The sequence below is a fragment of the Danio aesculapii genome, chromosome 5, assembly GCF_903798145.1.
Source record: "Danio aesculapii chromosome 5, fDanAes4.1, whole genome shotgun sequence".
NCBI classification, from domain to species: Eukaryota; Metazoa; Chordata; class Actinopteri; order Cypriniformes; family Danionidae; genus Danio; species Danio aesculapii.
The window spans coordinates 42,274,437-42,295,407 of record NC_079439.1 but is presented as its reverse complement, the minus strand read 5'-3'; the positions used below and the strand labels follow the sequence as shown (position 1 = coordinate 42,295,407).

Sequence of the window (20,971 nt, the reverse complement as noted above, 5' to 3'; positions counted from 1 at the left end):
AGTAAACAGTAAATAGTAGTAGTAAAATAGTTTTTAATTCTTATTTATTTATTTATATATGTATATATATGTATATATATATATATATGTATATATATGTATATATATATATATATATATATATATATATATATATATATATATATATATATATACAAATAAAAATAGATCAGAATAAACTGTAAATTTAATAATCAACATTTTAACAATAATAACAAAAATTAATAAGCAAAGCAACAAGCTTTAAAACAACAGGAAAGCATTTTGGCAGCATGTTCATGTTCTAGCAATCTATGGAGGATTCAAAACAACAGAGTTTCAAAGTTATTCAACAATTACATCAATATTCTCTGTATGACGCAAGGAATCTAACAAGGTCAATCTCATGACAATAGACAAAACTACTGAAAAGTCATTTGATAAATTTTGTAAGATTTCTATAGATAGAATTTAATTGTTTGCCAATTTTACCTAGAAGGTGGTTCAAACTGATGTAGTTTGGTCAACGTCAGCTCTAGATCACACACTTTATGTTTGATTTCAATACTTTAAACCATTGCAGTGATTCAGCCTGTAATGTCAACTGGAAGTATTACAAGTTTGCGCATATGCTAAATGACAACAGTTTTGTCTATCAACATGAATGCCATATCCTTTGGTCTACATGGACTGAAGATGTTCTGAATCAAATTTGGTGAAGATTGGACCAACGGTCTAGAAGTTAAAAAAAGAATGGTTTGAACAAACTCAAAATGGCGAACAGGAAGTTTAGCAGATTATGGCATAATTGGTATCTGTGTTGTTGACATGATCCAAGGAATAATTTAAGACCAATTTTATCAAAATGAGCATATGCTGGCAAAAATTATTACCGCACTTGCAAGTTTCATTAATAATGGCTAATGAATGTCTTATAACTCTTGACCCATAGGTGGCGTTGTCACCGTTTTTTTTTATGGTGTGGTCAGTGTGAGGCGACAATGACAGACCTAAAATTTGGTGTCATTATCTTTAACTATCGCAGAGATACAGCATCAGATGTAATTTGGCATCATACCATCACATTTGTCGGTCAAGTAAGCAAAAACTGTTACACCTATCGACACAAACTCAATAAGTTTTTGTCAGCATCGTCTGAAGATGATCTGAGTCAAATTTGGTGCAAATCAACCAAACGATGCAGGAAGAGTTCGAAAAAGTAGGTTTTTGACCTAAGGCTATATGGCTGACAGAAAGTTCAGTTAATTAAGGCATAATTGTTATAAATATTATCAGGACAACCCAAGAAATGTATCAAGATAAGTTTTATAACAATATGCATAATTAGTCAAAAGGTATTAGCATTTTTAGAAATATCGTTATAATGTTTGACCAAAAGGTGGTGCTGCGATGAAAATCTTTGAGCACCTTCAGGGCACAGTCCCAAACACACATGCCAAGTTTCATAACAATTCGCCTATGCATGCGGAAAATATAGCAATTTTTTAAAATCCAAAATGGCTGACCTGGGAAAATCAAACATCATTCGATGCGGCATGCTCCGCCAGATGTAAAGAGACCAATTTAATGAATTTTAGACCAAGGGTTGAGAAGCAAAAAAGTAGCATTTTTGTATCTCCAGAGCACTAGGGGGCAAGTGCGCTGAAACTCTGCAACTAACTTGTAATAACACACACACAGTTTGGTGTGAATACATCAGTGCATTAGAAAGATAACGCCTTAAGTCAATTTTCACAAGCTCAACGTTTAATTTGTTTTCAAGATAATAAAAAACGATTCGTCTAATCACCTTGAAATCTGTAGATCTTGTGACTCAATTTCAGTTAAAAATCGGAAAAACGGCCTAGAAAGTCTTCGATCAAACAGGTTTTGCAAAAAATTCGAAATAGCAGAAAAAAAAACATGACGGAATCGCCTTGAGTCAAGGAATCAGAGAAAAAAGCCCATTCGGTTCAAAAGGTAGAAAGATAAACATAAGGGAAACTTTGGACAAGTGGTGGCGCTAGAGAGTTAGAGTCCAAATTTGTGGTGTTCGAAGATCAGACTGTCCACTATCAGTGTGCCAAAGTTTACGCAAATACCACAAACGGTTTATATGGGTGCCATAGACTCCCAGAGCAGAAGAAGAGGAAGCCGGAAGAATAATAAGAACCTGAACGGAAACAATAAGTGCCTATGCACCTTTTGTTCTTGGCCCCTAATAATCAGTTTATTTACAATGATTCATTTATAATCTAAATGTATGTGTGTGTGTGTGTGTGTGTGTTTGTTTGTTTGCAAGCGCATCACTGATGTTTTTATTATTCTCCTAGCCTGAAATTCTAAATGTCTGAAACTTTTCTAGAGCAGTTTACTACTGCAGAGTGACATTATATATATATATATATATATATATATATATATATATATATATATATATATATATATATATATATATATATATATATATATATATATATATATATATTCATACACTACACTGAGGCAGAGATAAGAATGACCTGATTCTTTGCTCTTTGACTGAGGTAAAACAGCTGTATGAATCCATCACTGTTATGGTCAGTTATATCAACACAATTGATTAACCTTTAACACAATTTTTAATTTACCGGGTTTCTCATGTTTCGTCAATGTGTAGTAAACATAGAGAGAGATGAGACAGAGAAGCAGAAATCCTCCTCCTGCTGCAACCATGAGCTGCCAGTTATCAAACAACGAAAACTCCACAAGAGCGAGACCTGAAAAGATTATAAATATGATCAATGATGATCATAAAAAAAATTAATGTCTGATAAATGAAACCAAAGTATAAAAATGTATCAGTGTCATGACACATCAGGCTTTTAAACAATTTAAACAATCTAAAGTCAATGTAAAGATGTATAAATCAAACACTCACTGATTTCTGTATAGGCCAGAGAACAGTTGAGATCTCTGAAGAGTTCACATTGATAGAGCCCGAGATCAGAGCTCTGCACTTTATTAATGAGGATGGAGAAGTTTAAAGATCCCGACTGAGCAGAGAAAGCTTTAATTCTACCATGTCTGTTATTCCAGAACATTGATTCACCGTTTACTTTGAGCTCTACAATGTGCTGAACACTTGTATTAATGTGACTCCAGTCAGTACTTGAATTTTTGTATAGTTTTGATCTAAAGAGATCTGGATCAAACAGGCAAGGCAGCAGGACGTTAGACTCCAGTTCAGTGGTTACGTTTATTCTTGTAATCAACTTCATTTGACAAACACCATCACCTGTGTGGAAAAAACATTCACACGAGCTAGATATAATAATAATAATTAAAAAAAATGATGTAGGTCATAAACAACACCCATGTGTACAGTAAATCACTCTAAATTGACTGACCTCTGACATGTAGAAGACAGCAGCAGCAGATCATCATGACCCCAGCAGAGAAACACGGTGCAAACAGCTTCATGTCTCAACAACTGCACTGAGCTCAAGCGCTGCGAGGTGAGAATGTCTTATGCTTGTCACTTCCTGAATAAAATAATGCAGTGTTCACAAATACATATGCAATTTATGATACAATAATTATAAATACGAATGTTTAACATTTCCAACAGCTAATTATCATACCAGATTCATCATTAGATATCATATCAGATTATGCCATTTTAATTAACTTTTTGTAGAAAATTACATTTTTTTCATGCCATAGTCCAGTATGTTTTATTAAAGAGATGAAAATTATATCATAATTTACTCATTAAATAAACAGTAACTTTTCCTTTTTGGGTGAACTATCTATTTAAGCTCAAACATGTAACATTGACATTTCCATCACTAGTAAACCTGAGCAATGAAACAGAGTATGATGTAAAGCAAGTGCATTTTGAACATATTTCCAATGAATGGTGACAGCAGTAAGTGTCGACATGAGAAAAATAAGCATTAATGCAGATAAAGGAAGTAAATCTTCATGTTTTAGATGATACATCTTCTGTATGTAAACTCAAAGCCTTGTGGCGTTTATGATATAGACGTCCTGTGAGACTGAGAATGTGTCTGCAACTTTTGTGAAGCTTCAAATCACTATCATATTAGCTGTCAAAACATGTTCATGACTGCATAAGTGTATTATTTTAAAGGAATAAGTCGAATATTGTGCATGTCTATTGTCATACATAAATAGTACTAAAGCGATTGTTCTCGTTTGTATCTAAAAAGTTCACATCAATTAATTTTTCTCTTTGAACCACCAGGTGGCAGTCTTTATAATTTTATTTCAGAGTGCAGATTGCATAAGATTTATTAAAATATATTTTTAACTATATAGTAAAAAAAAAAAAAAAAAAAAAAAAAAAAAAAATATATATATATATATATATATATATATATATATATATATATATATATATATATATATATATATATATATATTTTTTTTTTTTTTTTTTTTTTAATTTTATTTTTTAATTTTTTTACAATTTTCCTAAGTGTATATAACTACTGTAAGAAAATATAAGAATTCGGTACATACTTTCAGTATTATCTTGATTATGAAATGAGCCTGCTCCTGAGTAGGTTTGAGCTACCAGAACTGTTGCTATAACAACAACTCTTGGATGAGTTTTGAAGAACTAAACGATCCTGGATCATGTCAAATCACCAATAACCAAATCCAGCTAATTGAGTAAGCCACGTACGAAGAACAGACCCCAGCTCACCATTTTTGTTTGTTGTCGAAACTGACAGTTGGAGCAGCGTGGTTAAATATGTTAGCCACGTGCTTTTCCTAAAAGATACGTAATCTGACAGATTAACTGAAAAAAATGAAATAAAATAACCGGAAGTGCATTTTCAGATTTCAATAGAAAATTAGAAGGGCAAACTATTTTTTTCTTAATGACATGGACAGATGAATTGTTCACCACAAAACTGAGATGCTACTCACTGCAGAGCCACTTGGGCTCATATGAAGGGGAGCTTGAGCTCCAGCTCCTCCTCCTATAAGCTGTTTTAATGTGTACACCTTAACAACCCCTAACCCCAACCCCCAAGAAGAGCAGCATAGAGGAGTTGGAGCTCAAGCTCTCCATTGCTGGAGCTCAGCTCTGCCCAAGTGGCTCTGCAGTGAGTAAAATGCAAGATAACAAAATCATATGGTGAGTTTTGATTTCTTGGGGACTTTAACTTACTCACCCTCAGAGTATCAATGATAGAGGTGACATTTTTTTTTCTTCAGTAGCACATTAAAAAGGTTTATAGTTGTAACTGTGATCCATAAATGTTGATTCATAAAATTCAAGCACTTTAAGACTAAATTACATTCAGGCAAAACTAAATTGATACTCGTGGCTTCTGATGGTACACTGAGGTCTTATGAAGAAAAATGATAAGTCTGTTCAAAGAACTGAACAATTTTACTAAATGATTTCCTTTAATCCACAGTCTGGAGCACAAATGGTGATGTGTGGCTGCTGGATGTAAACTCACAGAGTCATTGCCTGGATTTTACAAACCACCAAGAACCAGTTTCAATAAAAAAACCTTCTTTGACATTCAAAAGTAGAAAAGTCATCTAAATGTTGGATTAGCTGAGGGAGAGTAAATAAATAGCAGAATTATATAGTGGGTAAACCACACATTCAATGCACCCCAATTAAGTATCAGGAGAACTTAAAGCACCTGTTTGCGTTAAAATGCAGTCATTTATTCCTCATGATGCTCCAAATCTACATGACTGCCATTCTTCTGTTAGGAACAAAGGCAAACAGTTGATTTACACACTATAGAAAAAAAGTCATTTTTTCATCGGAATATACCTGCTTTTACAAATTTGGTTTAATTTTGCTGTATTTTCTGGTATTTAATTAAGTAAATGAGCGAAGACAAGAGATACAGAGCAGCCAGTTTCAGAGAGGTGGAGCTCTGTTCTACTTTATTGATTGGTCTGCACATTTCTCATCCATCTATTGAGACGACAGAGTGATACAAACATTGGATTTCAACATCAGGGGACACTTTTTTCCAAGTCCCGAATCAAAACGGACCAGAAAAAAAGGAAGTCGCCCTTGCAAAGCTGGACTGTAAAATAGACTGACATGATGAGCAATTTTCAATTTCTTTAAGATTCAAGTTTCACCATTTTGTCAACCCCACTGTAAACACTTGACACCCTGTTAAACAGGATGAATATAACATTGATGCTGAAAATGACAGAAAATAAGAATGTGGAAAAAACCAAACATGAGCTCGACATTGTTTTTAAAACTTCTGAAGAAACAAAACCATATTTCAAATAAAGATCAGACGGGTGGCGTTACTGAAACCAAGCAGAAGCACAACAAGTGCAGAAAAAGCAGGATAGCAAGATGTCTTCAGATATCAGGGACCTCCATTAGCTTTCATAACATTGAACTACTTCTGCATGTAACTAAAACTGAGCTTATTCACTTTCAGACACGGAGACTTTCAGATCTCTGAATGAATGAGAGCCACCACTCGGCAGCCGCTGAGATAAACGGTACCGATTTTATACGCTTAATCCAAACAAAAAAAAGTCAAAAATGGAGTAAGTGATTGGTACATGAATATATCTGAAAGCGTTCCAGACCTCTGCATGACATTGAATAACTTAGATTACAGGTAGTATGTTCTTAAGCTTTTCAAAATTACGAAGGAAAAAAAGTGCAACAATGGTGCAGAGATGCATCAAGTTTGGTACTTCCTCTTTTTGTCTTTGCATTTTGTTTTGTGGTCTAGGGAGAAAAAAAAAGAAGAAATAAAAAGAAAAATCACACATTTGGACTCCTTTGTCATTAGTAAAAGATTTACAAATTTTCCCCAGAAACAAATTCTTCAAAAAGCAAATGAAGTTACTGGGGGAAGAATGGCAGACCACATAAAACCTGTAAGAAACGCCCTGAAAGAACAGTCAGCAAAGTAAAGATGACGGGTCGCGTCACACTGCCAGACATTCAATGGTAGGCCAAACACTGCACAGATCTGCAACAGGCCACTGCTAAAGACCAAGCTGAAAAGAAAAGCCAGAAAAACTGAACATTCATCTCATGTCTGAAGCTTCACTGTCAATCTGAAAAACAGAAAAGGCTGATGGCGCCTTTCATTGAGTCCTCTTAGAAGAGTTGATGAACGATTGTGATTCCTCCCTACAGTAACAAATGGAAAGACGTCAACAGTGCTGCACACACACACACAGGCTCCGCATCTGAAGGGGGAAAGGCAATGAAGTCTGTTTGCGTTTCGTTTCCATCAGACCATTACTTTCAGATGTGGAAAGCTCAATGCTCTTACCTCAGCTGAACACTAAATGCGCCACAGTGTTTCCTTTCACCCATTCATCCATTCATCCATCCAACCATCAATCCATCCATCCACCCAGTCATCCATCAAACTGGGAAAGATTTAAAAAGCAATGTTAAAAACGCAGGGAAAATAAGAGTTAAAGGAAAAACACTGCAAAAGGTTACTCTATTTACATACATTGATTTTTTTTCTTTTTCAAAGACAAAAAATCTTTACAGAAACAAATTTTCAGCAAACAAGGTTCTTTACAAGTTCTTCATCCTTCGTCTCTATTCACTTGGGATTAGATCTAGTTTTCAATCCCCAAACGGGCCAAAAATATCAAAGAGTCGGATTCAATCAGAGGCTCTCAGCAATACTCTCTCTGACCACCAGTGGGCACCAAAGTAGCACCAAACGTGGGTCCCTCCTTCGCAGCTGAATCTCACCCTCCAGTGGCAGTGAGTGGGATTCATGAAGACAGTGAAAGAAGGGCGATGGTGAGCAGGAGCGGGACGTGGTTGCGTGTAAAGGAGAGGGGTGGGGTCACTGCCTCAGTCGTCGCTGTCTGAGAGGGTCTCGTACTGCTCTGACAGCAGCGGCGGCTCTCTTTCCCAGGCTCGTGCGGGAGCCACGGGGCCTGCGGTGCCTCCCTGTGCCTGCTGCTGGGATTGCATGGAGGGAGACGGGCAGGCCATGGAAGAAGGTGGGGTACTACTGAGCATGCGCATCGTCAGGGGGTTATAAGGAAACTGCATTGAACCTGAGGCGGATGAAAAGAGAGAAACCATTTTAATCATCACTAATGTCAGAAAAATCATTTCATCTGAAGATGCAAAATCCGCAAGCTCACCTGTGGATGACGGCCTGTCCTCCCATGCCCAGGAGGGAGCCTGTCTGTGGTAATCGCCCTCTGAATGGACAGAGGACACAGAAGAGGGCCGCTCTCCAGCTGAGTATGCCTGGCCTGGGTTGGGAGACTTGGATTTCCTGCTGCTTGCTTTGCTCTGAAGCTTCTGCTTTCCTGCTGTGGAGACAGAATGAGAGAGAAGATGTTTAAGTCCTATCTTTGCTCAGGTCAGAAATGAAAATATTCACAACAGAGGCATCACAGAATACAGAAACAACTCGCTGTTATGCCTCATTTCTACTGAGGCCATGTAAACAATGAATGACAGAGTAGACCATGTTTGTGCTTATTGGCATGTGGCCATCTGACACAAGATAGTGACAAGCTTTGCATGAGATTGGGTCATTGTTTTCTTATTATATGAACATAAAAGCAACATTTATATGTTGTTAAATGAGAGCACATTTGACTGAACATATTGTACATGCCTAATAGTCTTTTAATCTTGTAAGCAATGCAGGGTTTCTGCAGGTTTCACAAAGTCAATTTTAAGACTTTTTAAGGTCATCAAGAATGAAATTTCAGACTTATATAGGGCTAAACGCTAAAGATTTATTTAAAAGACTAGCAGAAAAAACATTTTTTACTCAGAGCATTAAAGAATTCTATTTACTTATTTCTTAACCACATATTTGAAATAGTAAGTCAAAACAAGCAGACCCTAGTTATTTACATTCTATATTTTTTTCAACAGAACTAAAAAGAACTCTTAAAAACTTTAAAAAGTTAAACGTCAACAGACTGTTAACATATAAGTTATAAAAAGAGTTTTGCTAAAAGTTTTATTGAGATGTATTGTTTGGATCTAGTGTTGTTGTGCGCTTCCTCTGGGTGCTCCGGTTTCCCCCACAGTCTCAAGACATGCGCTATACGCGAATTGAATAAGCTAAATTGGCTGTAGTGTATGTGTGTGAATGCAAGAGCGTATGGGTGTTTCCCAGTGTTGGGTTGCATCCACTGCGTAAAACATATGCTGGATAAGTTGGCGGTTCATTCCGTTGTGGTGCCCCCTGATTAATAAAGAGACTAAGCTGAAAAGAAAATGAATGAATGTTTGGATCGAATGGATAACTTGACATAAAAAAAGGAAGATTAAGACCCATTTAAAACAATTTAAGACCAACAAGACAATATTTCAGTCAATTTAAGACATTAAGGGCTGAAATTTTGTTTTTTAAATTTAAGACATTTTAAGATTTGAAGACCCCGCGGACACCCTGCAATGAAATAAGGTGCTTTACTTGTACACCTAAACATAGTTTTTGTGGTAACATGCAAAAAAAATAATCATGGATTTGGCTTTGCAGTCTGAACCTGTGTTAGGTGACGGGCTGGCCTCCTGCCGGCTCTCTGAAATACTGCTCATGCTGCCTGAGGAGTTTGCCGTGTTCATCAGGGTTTGCTGCTGCTGCTGGTCCTCCTGCTTTTCCTCCATGTTCCCCATGAGAGCCTTCCTGATGATGTCCTCTAGACCCAGATTACTAGCTGGATCACTGAATGAGTGGTTTCTAGGGTTTACACTGCCTGTACAGGGGAACACACATACACACACACACACACAGAGAAAACATTAAGAATGACTTGAGCAACATTTAAGCTTGAAAAAATAAAAAATAAAAATAAAAATATTTTTTCCTACTTGATGTTGTTACTGCTGGGAGATTGAAGATCTCTGTGCCTGGTTGAGCGTTACCTGTTCAGATAAAGAGCAAATGAGAGGTAAAATTAGATGCTAATTAGCAATAATTGTCCTGGGGGGATAATATATGGTGAAAATCCTAAACATGAGCACAACTTTTTTATAGTAAATATCACTGAATGTCAGTAGATCTCTAAGGAAATGGGTTTGCATTTTAACTCACCGACTTCTGCTTTGCGACAAATCTCCTGCTTTTTGGACATAACCATAGGAGATGTGCTCTCCAGTTTTGTGAAAAACGAGGGCAGATAAATGCCACTGCCTGGGGAGCGTGAGTCAGTCCTGAAAAACAAAGTTCAGATGTCACACAGTGAAACACAGGGATGAAACAAACAACGCTAAAGACAATAAACAGACAACAGTAAGAAGATTCAGATAGTAAAGCAAACTGGATTTCATCTTTATTATTCTAAATAAAGCCTAAAAATCATATGGAATAAATATGGCACAAATCAAGGCTCAAGTAAACCTCAAGTATACTTTGGATTTCACAAGTTTACTTGGGATTTTTAAGATCAACATTCTGCTTTTTCTAACTACAGGTATACGGTGTTTGTAGACTTGCATTGCTTTTTAAACTGTTCTCACTATTTAAATGATCTACACAGTGTCAAAAATGAACAAAGCAGTTGTTTCAGGAGTAAAAGGAAACAATCCCACTATGCTAAAGGCAAAACCAACTGAACTTGAACAGCTGAAACAACTGAATAACAATCCAACTCAAGTTTAGTTAATTTAATTTGAATTAATTACAAATAATTGATTTAAAGTTTAAGTTCATTTACATTATGCTTGGAGAGAAAAGGTGCAGACGCTCAAATTAAGTATCTGCATGTTTAAAATTTGGATTAAAGTAAGTTTAGTGAGACGGTGATTTTGTACCTCTGTTCAGGAAGATCCTGCTCTCGTCTTTGACTCTGCAGCACACTGGCCTCCTGTTTATCCATCCCAGAATAACCCTGAGGAGGAGAGATGGGCTCATAGCTCTCCAGTCCTCGACCTCGATCAGGAGACCTGCCTGGCCTGAAATGAAACCGGTGGAGGAGAGTTTTTTTTTTTAGTGGGGAAAAAAAACATTGCTTGCACTTTGGAAACATTTTCACATCTGACCAAGGACTTTCAGATGAGGGTTCATAGATTACTTAAAGCTTCTGTTTTTCTAAAGTAAAACATTTGTCTTTGGCAGTTTACAGAACCTACTGTCGCAGAAAAACACATTTTAAGGACACCCAATTCAGTCAAATCTGAAACGATATTTAGGCATTGCATTCATTTGTCTTAAAGCAGCTTTTGGCTGAATGTGAACCAAGGTTATAATAGTTTTGGACTTTTCATTAGTTTTAGTTTTAATTTAGTTTTGACTTTGTTTTCAAATTCAGTTCGATTTAATTAGTTTTTAAAGGGAGATTAACTAGTTTTTATATTTTGAAATTGTTGAGTTTTTATTAGTTTCAGTAATAGTTTTATTTTTTTTTTGTAAATTAGGATATTTGTTAGGTGTGATGTGAAGTTTGGATCTTTAATGAAAACCAGATAATTTGTGGCAATCTTCCCAAGTTTGGACTCAACATATCAAAAATATGTAGTCAGCAATCAAAATCTCAGTCAGTTAAAACATCACCATGATCTGAAAAATTTCTTACAATTACGTTTTGCAACCCAAATGAAGCATGATTCACTTACTTAAATTCCATTACGACTTTCTGTTATGAAACAAACGTACATTTCGCCAAATCCTCTCATTTAAGCCCTCTGTTTACCCGCACTGCATGCACAGTTCTATCGGTTCACCACTTCTCAAATCTGATCTCAGTGTACTGTTATAATAACTGAATAACTCAGTATATATTGGTTCATTTCGAGTCAGAGGGGGTATCAGCCATGAAAAAATTGTTGTTTGTCAGCGCTACGTAAATAGATTGACTTCTAAAAGGCCTACATATAATATATATGTAAAAAGTGAAAATGAAGGAAGTTTTTGCCATAATTTTAGTTAGCTTCAGTTATTTTTGTATGCACACAATACACTTTCAGTTAGCTCAGTTAGTCGTTTTTATTTTTATTTGTTAATTAAAATGTTTTTAAATTCTGGTTTTCGTTCTTTTTCATTAACTATAACCTTATTGTGAACACCCATGTTTAAATTTTTTTTGTAATGTCAAAGTTACATTTTCAGCACCTTTTACTCCAGTCTTCAGTGTCAAAACATCAAAACATCTTTTATCATCAATGTAGGAAACGTTGTGCTGTTCAGTATTTTCCAAGACATCTTGATTTTCCAAATCCTTCCTAAAATTCTAATAAATATAATTTTCAAAGGAACAACATGTCTTTCAAATCTATTTTTGCACTCTAATTTGAATTATAGTGATAATTCACCCAAACATAATAACTCCATCATCATTTACTAATTTATGCTTCACTTATTTTAAACATTTTTGTGTTTCTTCATTGGTTCAATTACTAAAGAGAAGAACGTTGAAAACCATTAGCCAAAGACTTCTACAGTATTTTCATTAACTGGCTACTGTTTTTCTAGCCTGATCTCACAAGGAAACGTAACTATTTTACATTTTGGCACTTTAGTGGCTAATTCGTACAAGTTCAGCCGTACAAAAATGTATTATTTTAAAAAGGAGACGTGGCACCCAACACTGCCCCTAAACGCAACCCTCATTGGGGATAAGCAAAGTGTACTAAATTGTAGGAATGAGATTATACAACTTCATAAATATTAGCCACTAGATCAAAAGGTTACAAATTGTCGTGAGATATCGCTGCGTTTTCAGCATTCTTCAAAATCTTCTCATGTGTTCAACCGAAGAAAGAAACTCAAGGTTTGAAATCACTTGAGTGTGAGCAACTCTTAATATTTGGGTGAACTATGCCTTAAAATGTTTTTGTAAACAGTGCATGTTCACCTGGCTCTTGGTTTATCGGAGGGGTTTTCAGGGGATACTCTGCTTGCTGGTCTCTGGTGGTGAGCAGCAGAGGCTGGATTTTCTGGACTGTAGCGGTTCAGGGCTTTTACTCGACCCACAACACCTCCAACACCAGAGCTCTGGAATGTGGAGGAGAGCGAAGAAGAGGAGGAAGGCAGTGAAGTGGACGATGGGGGAGTGTCCTGGCTCTTGGCAAAGTCCTGGGTAATGATATGCTGCGAGACAAAGAGAGGGTGAGGGAGTTAGAGGAAGCAGGATCTGTGATAAAGCATCAGGAGTTTGAGTGTGACTTACCGAAATGTGGTCAGCGAGCGTCATGATGCGGTGTGTTTTTGGGACAGAGCCATAACTGTCTGATTGTGAGGAGGGGGGCGGCTGGGGTGCAGATGGTCCTGAATCCCCGGGCTGTCTGTACCGGCCAAATGACATTCCTGCACAACACAAGATCAGGTAAAAGAAATATTACACTATGGTAAACCTCTCTGGGCTTTTTCAATGAGAAAACACATCTGAGAAAAAGCACTCGCTTATTTATATTTACAGTGCTTCCCACACATAGACTTTACTTGGGCAGGCCGCCCAGGTAAATTAACGGCTGCCCAGGTATATTAGATTTTGTTACCAATACTATCATGCTTTAACACTTTTTTTTTGTATTTGCCAAATATAACCAAACATCCGTGTTCGATTAACCAGTGGAAAATCTTCTCTCGCCCTACACATTCCGTACTGCTCATTGTGTGTGCACGAGAACGGTCAACAACACTTCCTCAGAAAGTCTCATGTGCTCTGCAGAGACTCAAAGAGATCGGCTGCCTTTTTGAGGTTTAAAAATGCATCCGGTCGGTGTTTCTAAGTCTCCTAAAACGTCAGGGAGTTGACTTGCTTTCTAAAGCGAAACCGAGTGAAAAAGTAAATAATAGATTCTTTAAACAACTCAGAAAAAAACTTTACTATTTACTCGGAGAGGACGAAAAGACTGGTCTAAACTGGCTGCAAAATATGTGTTCATTATTAGAAATGGTCAATTAACTCATTTGCCATTTTAATCATTTTCAACTCATTATATTTATAAATTATACACTTTTAATTCTAATTATTAATTAATATCCATTTTAGAGATACTGTCTGTTTTGATAAATTTTTCCTGTAATTTATTTCTCATTTGCTATATGTATGTTATTCATTTGGTGATGTTGATATATTACATATTTCATACATATCTAAAATGCTTTGGCAATACTGTACTAAATGTCATGCCAATAAAGCAACCTGAACTTGAGGGAGGGAGAGAGAGAGAGACAGAGTGCAGCTGTGTGCAGATGGCTCTTAAATAGCATAGAAATAAGAGAAATAGTGGATTTCAACAGCCTTTTTCAAAACTTTAACCCAATGAAAAGAAATGGTGTATAACAGTGTAATAAATAAAAGTATTGTTAAAAATCACATTATTTTTGTCACATCTAGTTATCCATTTATTTGTCATGGGTAAAGGATGTGTTTCAATTCGGCTACCATCTCAAGTATATTTCAAACCAGTGGGAAGCACTATATTTATAATAAAAATATATATTTTACGTTATTCCACTTCATATATTCAGCTGTTTTCTTAAACACCAGATCAGCACATTACAGTGATTTCTGAAAGATCATGTGACGCTGATCTCTGAAGTAATGCTTTCTAAACCTAAAAGGCTGCTAAAATTGTCATCAAATAACTAGATATTTTTTACTGGACTCAAACTATTAAACTAAATGTAAATATTTCCCACACTGTAATACATTGCCTTAAAAGAGAAATGCAGCGTGTCTTTATTTTTCACGAAACAGATGTCAAAAACAATATTTTTGCAGTGCAATATAAAGTGGATATGCTCCTGTAATATCTGTGGGATTGAGCCAATCTTTACAGGACATTAATGTTTCTGTTTGTGGGTTTGGTTTTTCACCTGTGGGCAGCTGAGAGCTCTTTTCAGATGGGAAGGATCCTTCGCTCTTCTCTTCTCTTAGGGCTGGAGAGTTCGCTGGGCTGATTACCTCAATTCCTCCCTGAGCATCATAACGGCTAGATGACACTGAACAAAGAGTACACATGTTGTTGTAGTCTCAAAAGCAAATAGAGTCTGGTTTGTTATCAGAGAATGTGTTTCAGCAACACCTTTAGCACACAGTCTATAACCTGTCTTAACATAAATATAACACAAAAAACACAAACTTGTTAGCAGCAGTGCTCAACAGATAAACAAGATGATTGTGATATCACCATTTAAAATAGGAGCAGAAAGCCCCAAAAGCCACATACTGGAAGTTGAAGATAACATGTCTATGTTATAAATAAATTCAACTGGTAATATCTATATACCTGTGTATTTGGGCAGGACAAAGCCAATAAAGAACAAAACTGAAGCAGACAAAACCAGAGTTGGCTTCAAAACAGCTTTTAGCAGTCTGTTAAGTAAGTGACTTAGGAAAGAACAAATTTCATTCCCCCAGTAAGAACCACAACCTCCATAATGGAATTACTCCTTCAAATCTGAGGTCAGGGGTTTGTGAATGTTGTCTGTCTCACTTCTAGCTGGGTCAGAGGTCACACTTTCTAGGTTTTCTAAGACTATTAGGTCCAACGGCCTGAATGACTCTGGTCATCCCATTAGGTGTCCTGTTAATGCCTTCTGTTAGTAAATCCTTAAGCTCATGCCTTGTCTTTGTCTTGAAGAGGTCTAATTTCTTGAATGACCCTTTGCATATAAACATTTGTGGCACTCTGACCAACACAAGTCTTTGATAAGATACAACATTTAAGCAAGAGTAAGAGTTTTTTGTTGTTGTTTTAGCAAGATATCATTGAAATTTAGCACAATACATTAAGATGATTAAAGATTTATATAAAAAATAGCAATTTATTTAAAATATGTGCCATTCTTCTGAACTTTCTATTAAAAACGTTCACAATTGATTGTTTTCTTAAGCACCAGATCAGCACATTACAGTAATTTCTGAAAGATCACATGACACTAAACTCTGAAGTAATGCTAAACATAAAAAGCTGCTAATATGGTCATCAAATAACTAGATATTTTTTACTGGACTCTAATTTTCGAACTGTCGAGTTATGAACTGTATCGTGTGACAAGCAGATTATACACATCTACATCAACTGTATATTTGACTTTTATATATACTCAAGTAGAAGTACCATTACTTGCCCAAAAATGTAGTGCGAGTTAAAGTATCTGTTGTAAATATTACTCCAAGTATGACTAAAATGTAGCTCTTTTAAAAGTACTCAAGAGTAGTGAGTGTTACGACGCTGACAGCTCATGTGTTTACATGCAATTTGTGTATGGATGTGTAAACGTAACATTCTGTAGTGCATTTGTAATTGTTTAAGAGCATTTGGTGATTTCAGTCCTCATACAGTAAACATCCATCTTCTCAGTGACATGGAGTCTATAAAGTCTCTTGATCGTTCCGTGTAAAGATTTCCAACATCTTCTTGCACACTTTTATTGCTTCCAAATGGTTTGCTGCATTTATGAAGCACTAATGTCTTGAGGTTGTTCAGTATGATGCAATTTACTTTCTATGTGTGACTTGATTGGACAGGAATCACAGGACTGATTAATCTACTTTAGCCAATCTTCATAGACATAGAAAAAAAGGTTGAAGAAAAGTAGTGAAGTAAGAGTACGGATACTGCACTAAAAATGTGGTCAAGGGAAAGTAAAAGTACACATTTATAAAACTACTTCGTTATTAACAATTCTTGAGAAAAACGACTCTACAGTCATTTAAGGGTTTGTAATTTGTTACTTTACACCACTGATGACATTAGATAAGAATGAATGAAAGACTGTGTTTCTGATGACACTCACTGCTGCTAGAGGAGTCGGAGCTCTGTGAGCCTCTCTCTCGGGAGTCTTTATCTGGGGCGATCTGCCGTGTGATGATGACGTCAATGAAGTTTGCAGCTGTTATGGTGGTCTTTCCATGTGTGCGCAGCTCCTCCTCCATGCGTGATTTTGTGGGCGGGGCTTTCTCTTTGCTCCCTGCGGCTCCTCCACCCTCAGCATACACCGATTGGGAAGGTTTTCCGCCAGGAAGTGACATGTCTCCGTATGGTGACTGCATGGAACGGCGCTCCAGCTCCTGTGACTCTTGTGCTGCCCGGCGTGATGACATCACTTCATCATCTCGCGAGCTACTGTTACTGTGCTTGCCATCCTTGACTTTTGCTACATCCATTTGTGGTGCAGCGGCAGCAGCATCCACCAAGGCAGCGAGGGCATCAGCAGCGTTGTTGTATCGGGAGTTTGCTTGAGCTGCAGCTGCTTGTGACTGCATTGGCCTGGACAAACAGAAGTGAACGTTTCATTACAGCAGAACTAATTTTAACCTCTACGAGTAAAAAAAAAGGCTGAATATTGTTTTAAAACGATAGAACAATGTGCCCAAAGAATATAAGTAACTAATTTTGTTTTGGAGGACTCCTATAATTGGTTCACCTCAATCCATGGCCCAAAAGTATATGTATTTTTTTTTTCAAGCTAACTAACAAGTTAAAAATGCTGAATAGATTTCCTGAGGTCAGTCTATCATGTTAACGCACCAGCAGTTTGGAAGATATTTAACTGATGTCCCACCACAGTTTCAACAAATATTTGAGATGTAAAACATTCCAGAAATGTGTATTGCTTCCTTCAGCATACTCTCTAATGTTGACATAGGTTAACTTATCCAAGTGTCTTCATCTCCACACAGAAGGGAGTGAATTATCTCATGGGTGTCTGCTCCAATATGGAGTAACACATATCCTTTCCTATGTCTTCATGATTATTAATAAAGTTGAATGTTTAAGAGGCTAGATTAAATGTTGATCTCGAGTCATCCCACTTTAGAGCAAAACTGAAGTGATATGAGTCGTCGCTTTTTCTGGATGGCAAATGATTTGTTTCCTCAGGATCTACCTAGTCAGGTCAAAGGTCATGAAGACCTCTTGAGTGGACCTGGACTCTTGAAAAATTGGAAAACTGTTTCCTGGGTTATTTGCCATTTTATGTATTAAGTTATTTCCTTCGTGTGTAAGCTGCCAGTTTGGATGTAGATTACACAATTGTTTACCAGTTTTAATTAGACTCAGCCTTGGGTAAGAAACAGATTGTACTTTGAGTGTGGGTGTGTGTTCTATTCTATTGTGGATCATTTCCAGATCCGGGGTCAGCTCTGAACAGCCTAGTGGATGTCTGTTGCTTGTATGCTTGAGATATTGAGATATCGTTTAGAGTTGTACACATGCACACACACAGAAATTGTCTTAGTCTATCTGTGTTTTAACCAATCAGGTTAAAACACCTATATGTATGACGCAGTTAATGATGTTATGCGAGTATAATTGTTGATGTTTTGAGAGTGTAAGCAGAGCGGCCTACGAACTCTTTGTGAGTAGGGCTGGGCCGAGAAATGATTTCATATCGAATTGCGCTAAAAATTGTGCCAATAACAATAAGCTCTGGACTTCTTTTACTCTATATTTATCTAGGGCAATCACACAGCAGAAATGTACAACAATGGGAATCTAGAAGTATGTTGATATTACAGATGCATCAAATTTTTAGCCAGCAAAAATTATCGGCCCCCAAAAACAGGTTATGCTATTTAATGGAGCCTCTAATTTTGTGGCTTCAGTCATTGTTGGGGTACTCTTTGAAATATGGAAGCATTAACAACTGATATTGAAATATATATCCTTATCATTCAATATGGAAAAGAATTAATCGAGATTGCTTTTTGGCCATGTCACCCAGCCCAGCGTGAGTGTTGAAGACTGGTCATTTTGGGTTAAAACTGTTGATCCCCCTACACCACCTTTATAACTAGTGCTGGGAACAGCCTGAGGTCCCACCTTCACCACAGCTTGATCAATATGGAAATAAGAATCAAATGTAGTTGACTCTTCACTAAGCCACACCCAAAACTCTGTCAAGGTCTGTCAAGCTTTCGAGTGAGGGAAACAAGCCAAAGCATTGTGCAAATCTGGTGGTGGAATTTTTTTCCCTTTCCAGAACTTAAAACACAAGGGGAAAAATACCAGTGTGTATCAAGCTGTGTGAGGGGCCGTAAAAGCAGCACAATCCAGTCATATTTTCTTTTGTTTCAAGCTACGAATATTTGAATAACTATTAATATACTTCACCCACAGCTGTTTTTCAGTCATTTATAACCCTCATGCCCATGTCAGAGCTACAATTCCCCGATGTTTTTGTCGGTCTTTTGGAGATTTAGTAATTGGTGACAACGTTATAGCGGGTTGGCGTCTGCTTTTATATTTGGTGTCTGATTAATATTCAGCTATTTATACTTCGATTTTCATTTCAATTTATTTTTTCCACTTAACTGCAAATTATAACAGAAACGGTAAAAAAAGCACACAAACAAACTCACAGTTATAGGTACTGTACATGCTAATATTGGCACAAATCCATCAATTTCCCCTTTTTGGCTGCTCTTTCTATGAATGAATTATGTAGAAGCACTGTCCATGCGCGTTTCCTCGCCGGTTATTAACGCTATAATCACACAACAATTAGTCTATCAGGCTTTTTGGCTAAAAATAAAGTTTCTAAGGTTAAATAAGGTTTAATTTGTTCTTATTAGATTATTTTTAAATTTCACCTCTCCTGCTGTGCATGAACTAAGCTGTTAAATGGTCAGTGTATGAGGCGGCTAGTCTAACCTAGCTTTAATTTTGATTAAATAATTTTCTAATCGGTTGCATATTATGTCATGAATATACCCCTGTAATGCATACTGCAGTCCTTTTTTGTCTGGCTTTCTCAGATATCTCACCTGTTTGCCAAAAATGACTAATTATGTCTCTGGGAATGTTTGACACCGGCGCATACATATTGCCAGGCATGGATGCTTGACAGGCGCAACAACAGTTAGTAAGGAGGGTGGGGTTTAGCGAAGGGTCAATTGTATTCCTCAAAATATACCATGTCATGGCTGGCTGAACTAGTTTTTTCATACTTTCATTCAGCAGCCCTGTAAAAATAATTATCATAAATGATTAGCATATTACTCACATGAGTGGGGTAATGACGCTCTTGGAGTTAGTGCCCTGGAAGATGCTCGGCCGCTGCTGGAGGACACCGTCCTGTGCCCTTACAGACGGAGAGGTGGAGCGAAGGAAACTGCGGCTGCCTGGTCGGACAGGCTGCTCAGGACCTGAAACATAATAAGTGTCATATTTGAGAATGCTGGGAGAAATAAGTAGTTTAACTACTGTTACACCTGTTAAATAGCCTTACCCCCACGCATATATTCTACCGCTGCACGCTCCCGTTCTCTCTGCTCTCTTTCTCGCTCTCTTTCCCTCTCTCTCTCCCGCTCCTTCTCTCTCTGAGTCTCCCGCTCCACTATGGCTGCAGTGGCACTGTGATGAGCCGGATGTCCTGCAGGGAGCGAAGAACAGGCAACACACAAAAACAAACAGTGTGGAGTTACGACAAAAACTCAGTGTAGATTGACAGGGCCAGTTGACAGATTCACAGTAACTCTGAAGTTAAATCTAGATAGGAACATAATATAAAACCTCAAGCATTAATTAATTCACAATGGCATTTTCATGAACACACATTAGCAATTATTATTTGACCCCTTTTGCACAAATGGTGCTGGTTCATGTGAGTGGGAGGAACTGCAAGCTGCATCGTCTTTGTTTAGTCCAAAAAAATAAATTTCTTCATGCATACCCAAACTACCACAACATTAAAACCAATAAAAACAACGGTAATCATCTGAAACAAAAAAATTATGCTACATAACTTGGGAAGGGAACACCTATATCAGGTACTTTTAGTGCTCTGTTGGTTATAATAAAAACAAACTCGTTTTAAGGAGCTCTGTTTCCCTGGATATATATTTTTTTCTGAATTACTCCAAAAAACCTGCCATTATCCTCCACTAACAGGTGCAATTGTCAGTTACTTAGAAAGCTTTACAAAATACGACATAAATAATTATTCATTAAGGCGAGTCATCTGAATTATGTACACTGTACACATCATTTAACAATCAAAAACAAATAAAAAGTTGCTCTGTGTATGGTGTGAATCTCCCCGTCACATTAAAATACAATGTTTCA

The 20,971-nt window shown here is 36.9% G+C and overlaps 1 protein-coding gene across 1 annotated transcript in view; it reads right to left on the bottom strand.

Moving 5' to 3' along the window:
* Positions 1-5,876: 5,876 nt before the first annotated feature.
* ncor1 (nuclear receptor corepressor 1) overlaps positions 5,877-20,971 on the bottom strand; it is a 116,055-nt gene continuing 100,960 nt past the window's right edge. The window contains exons 37-48 of the mRNA XM_056458225.1: positions 20,136-20,279; positions 19,911-20,052; positions 16,701-17,173; positions 14,775-14,900; positions 13,120-13,256; positions 12,805-13,040; positions 10,766-10,906; positions 10,047-10,165; positions 9,824-9,877; positions 9,499-9,708; positions 8,128-8,301; positions 5,877-8,037 (exon numbers count right to left, since the gene is read on the bottom strand). Coding sequence (XP_056314200.1) covers positions 7,829-8,037; positions 8,128-8,301; positions 9,499-9,708; positions 9,824-9,877; positions 10,047-10,165; positions 10,766-10,906; positions 12,805-13,040; positions 13,120-13,256; positions 14,775-14,900; positions 16,701-17,173; positions 19,911-20,052; positions 20,136-20,279 — 2,165 coding nt within the window. The 3' untranslated portion in view covers positions 5,877-7,828. The remainder of the gene's footprint in view (positions 8,038-8,127; positions 8,302-9,498; positions 9,709-9,823; positions 9,878-10,046; positions 10,166-10,765; positions 10,907-12,804; positions 13,041-13,119; positions 13,257-14,774; positions 14,901-16,700; positions 17,174-19,910; positions 20,053-20,135; positions 20,280-20,971) is intronic.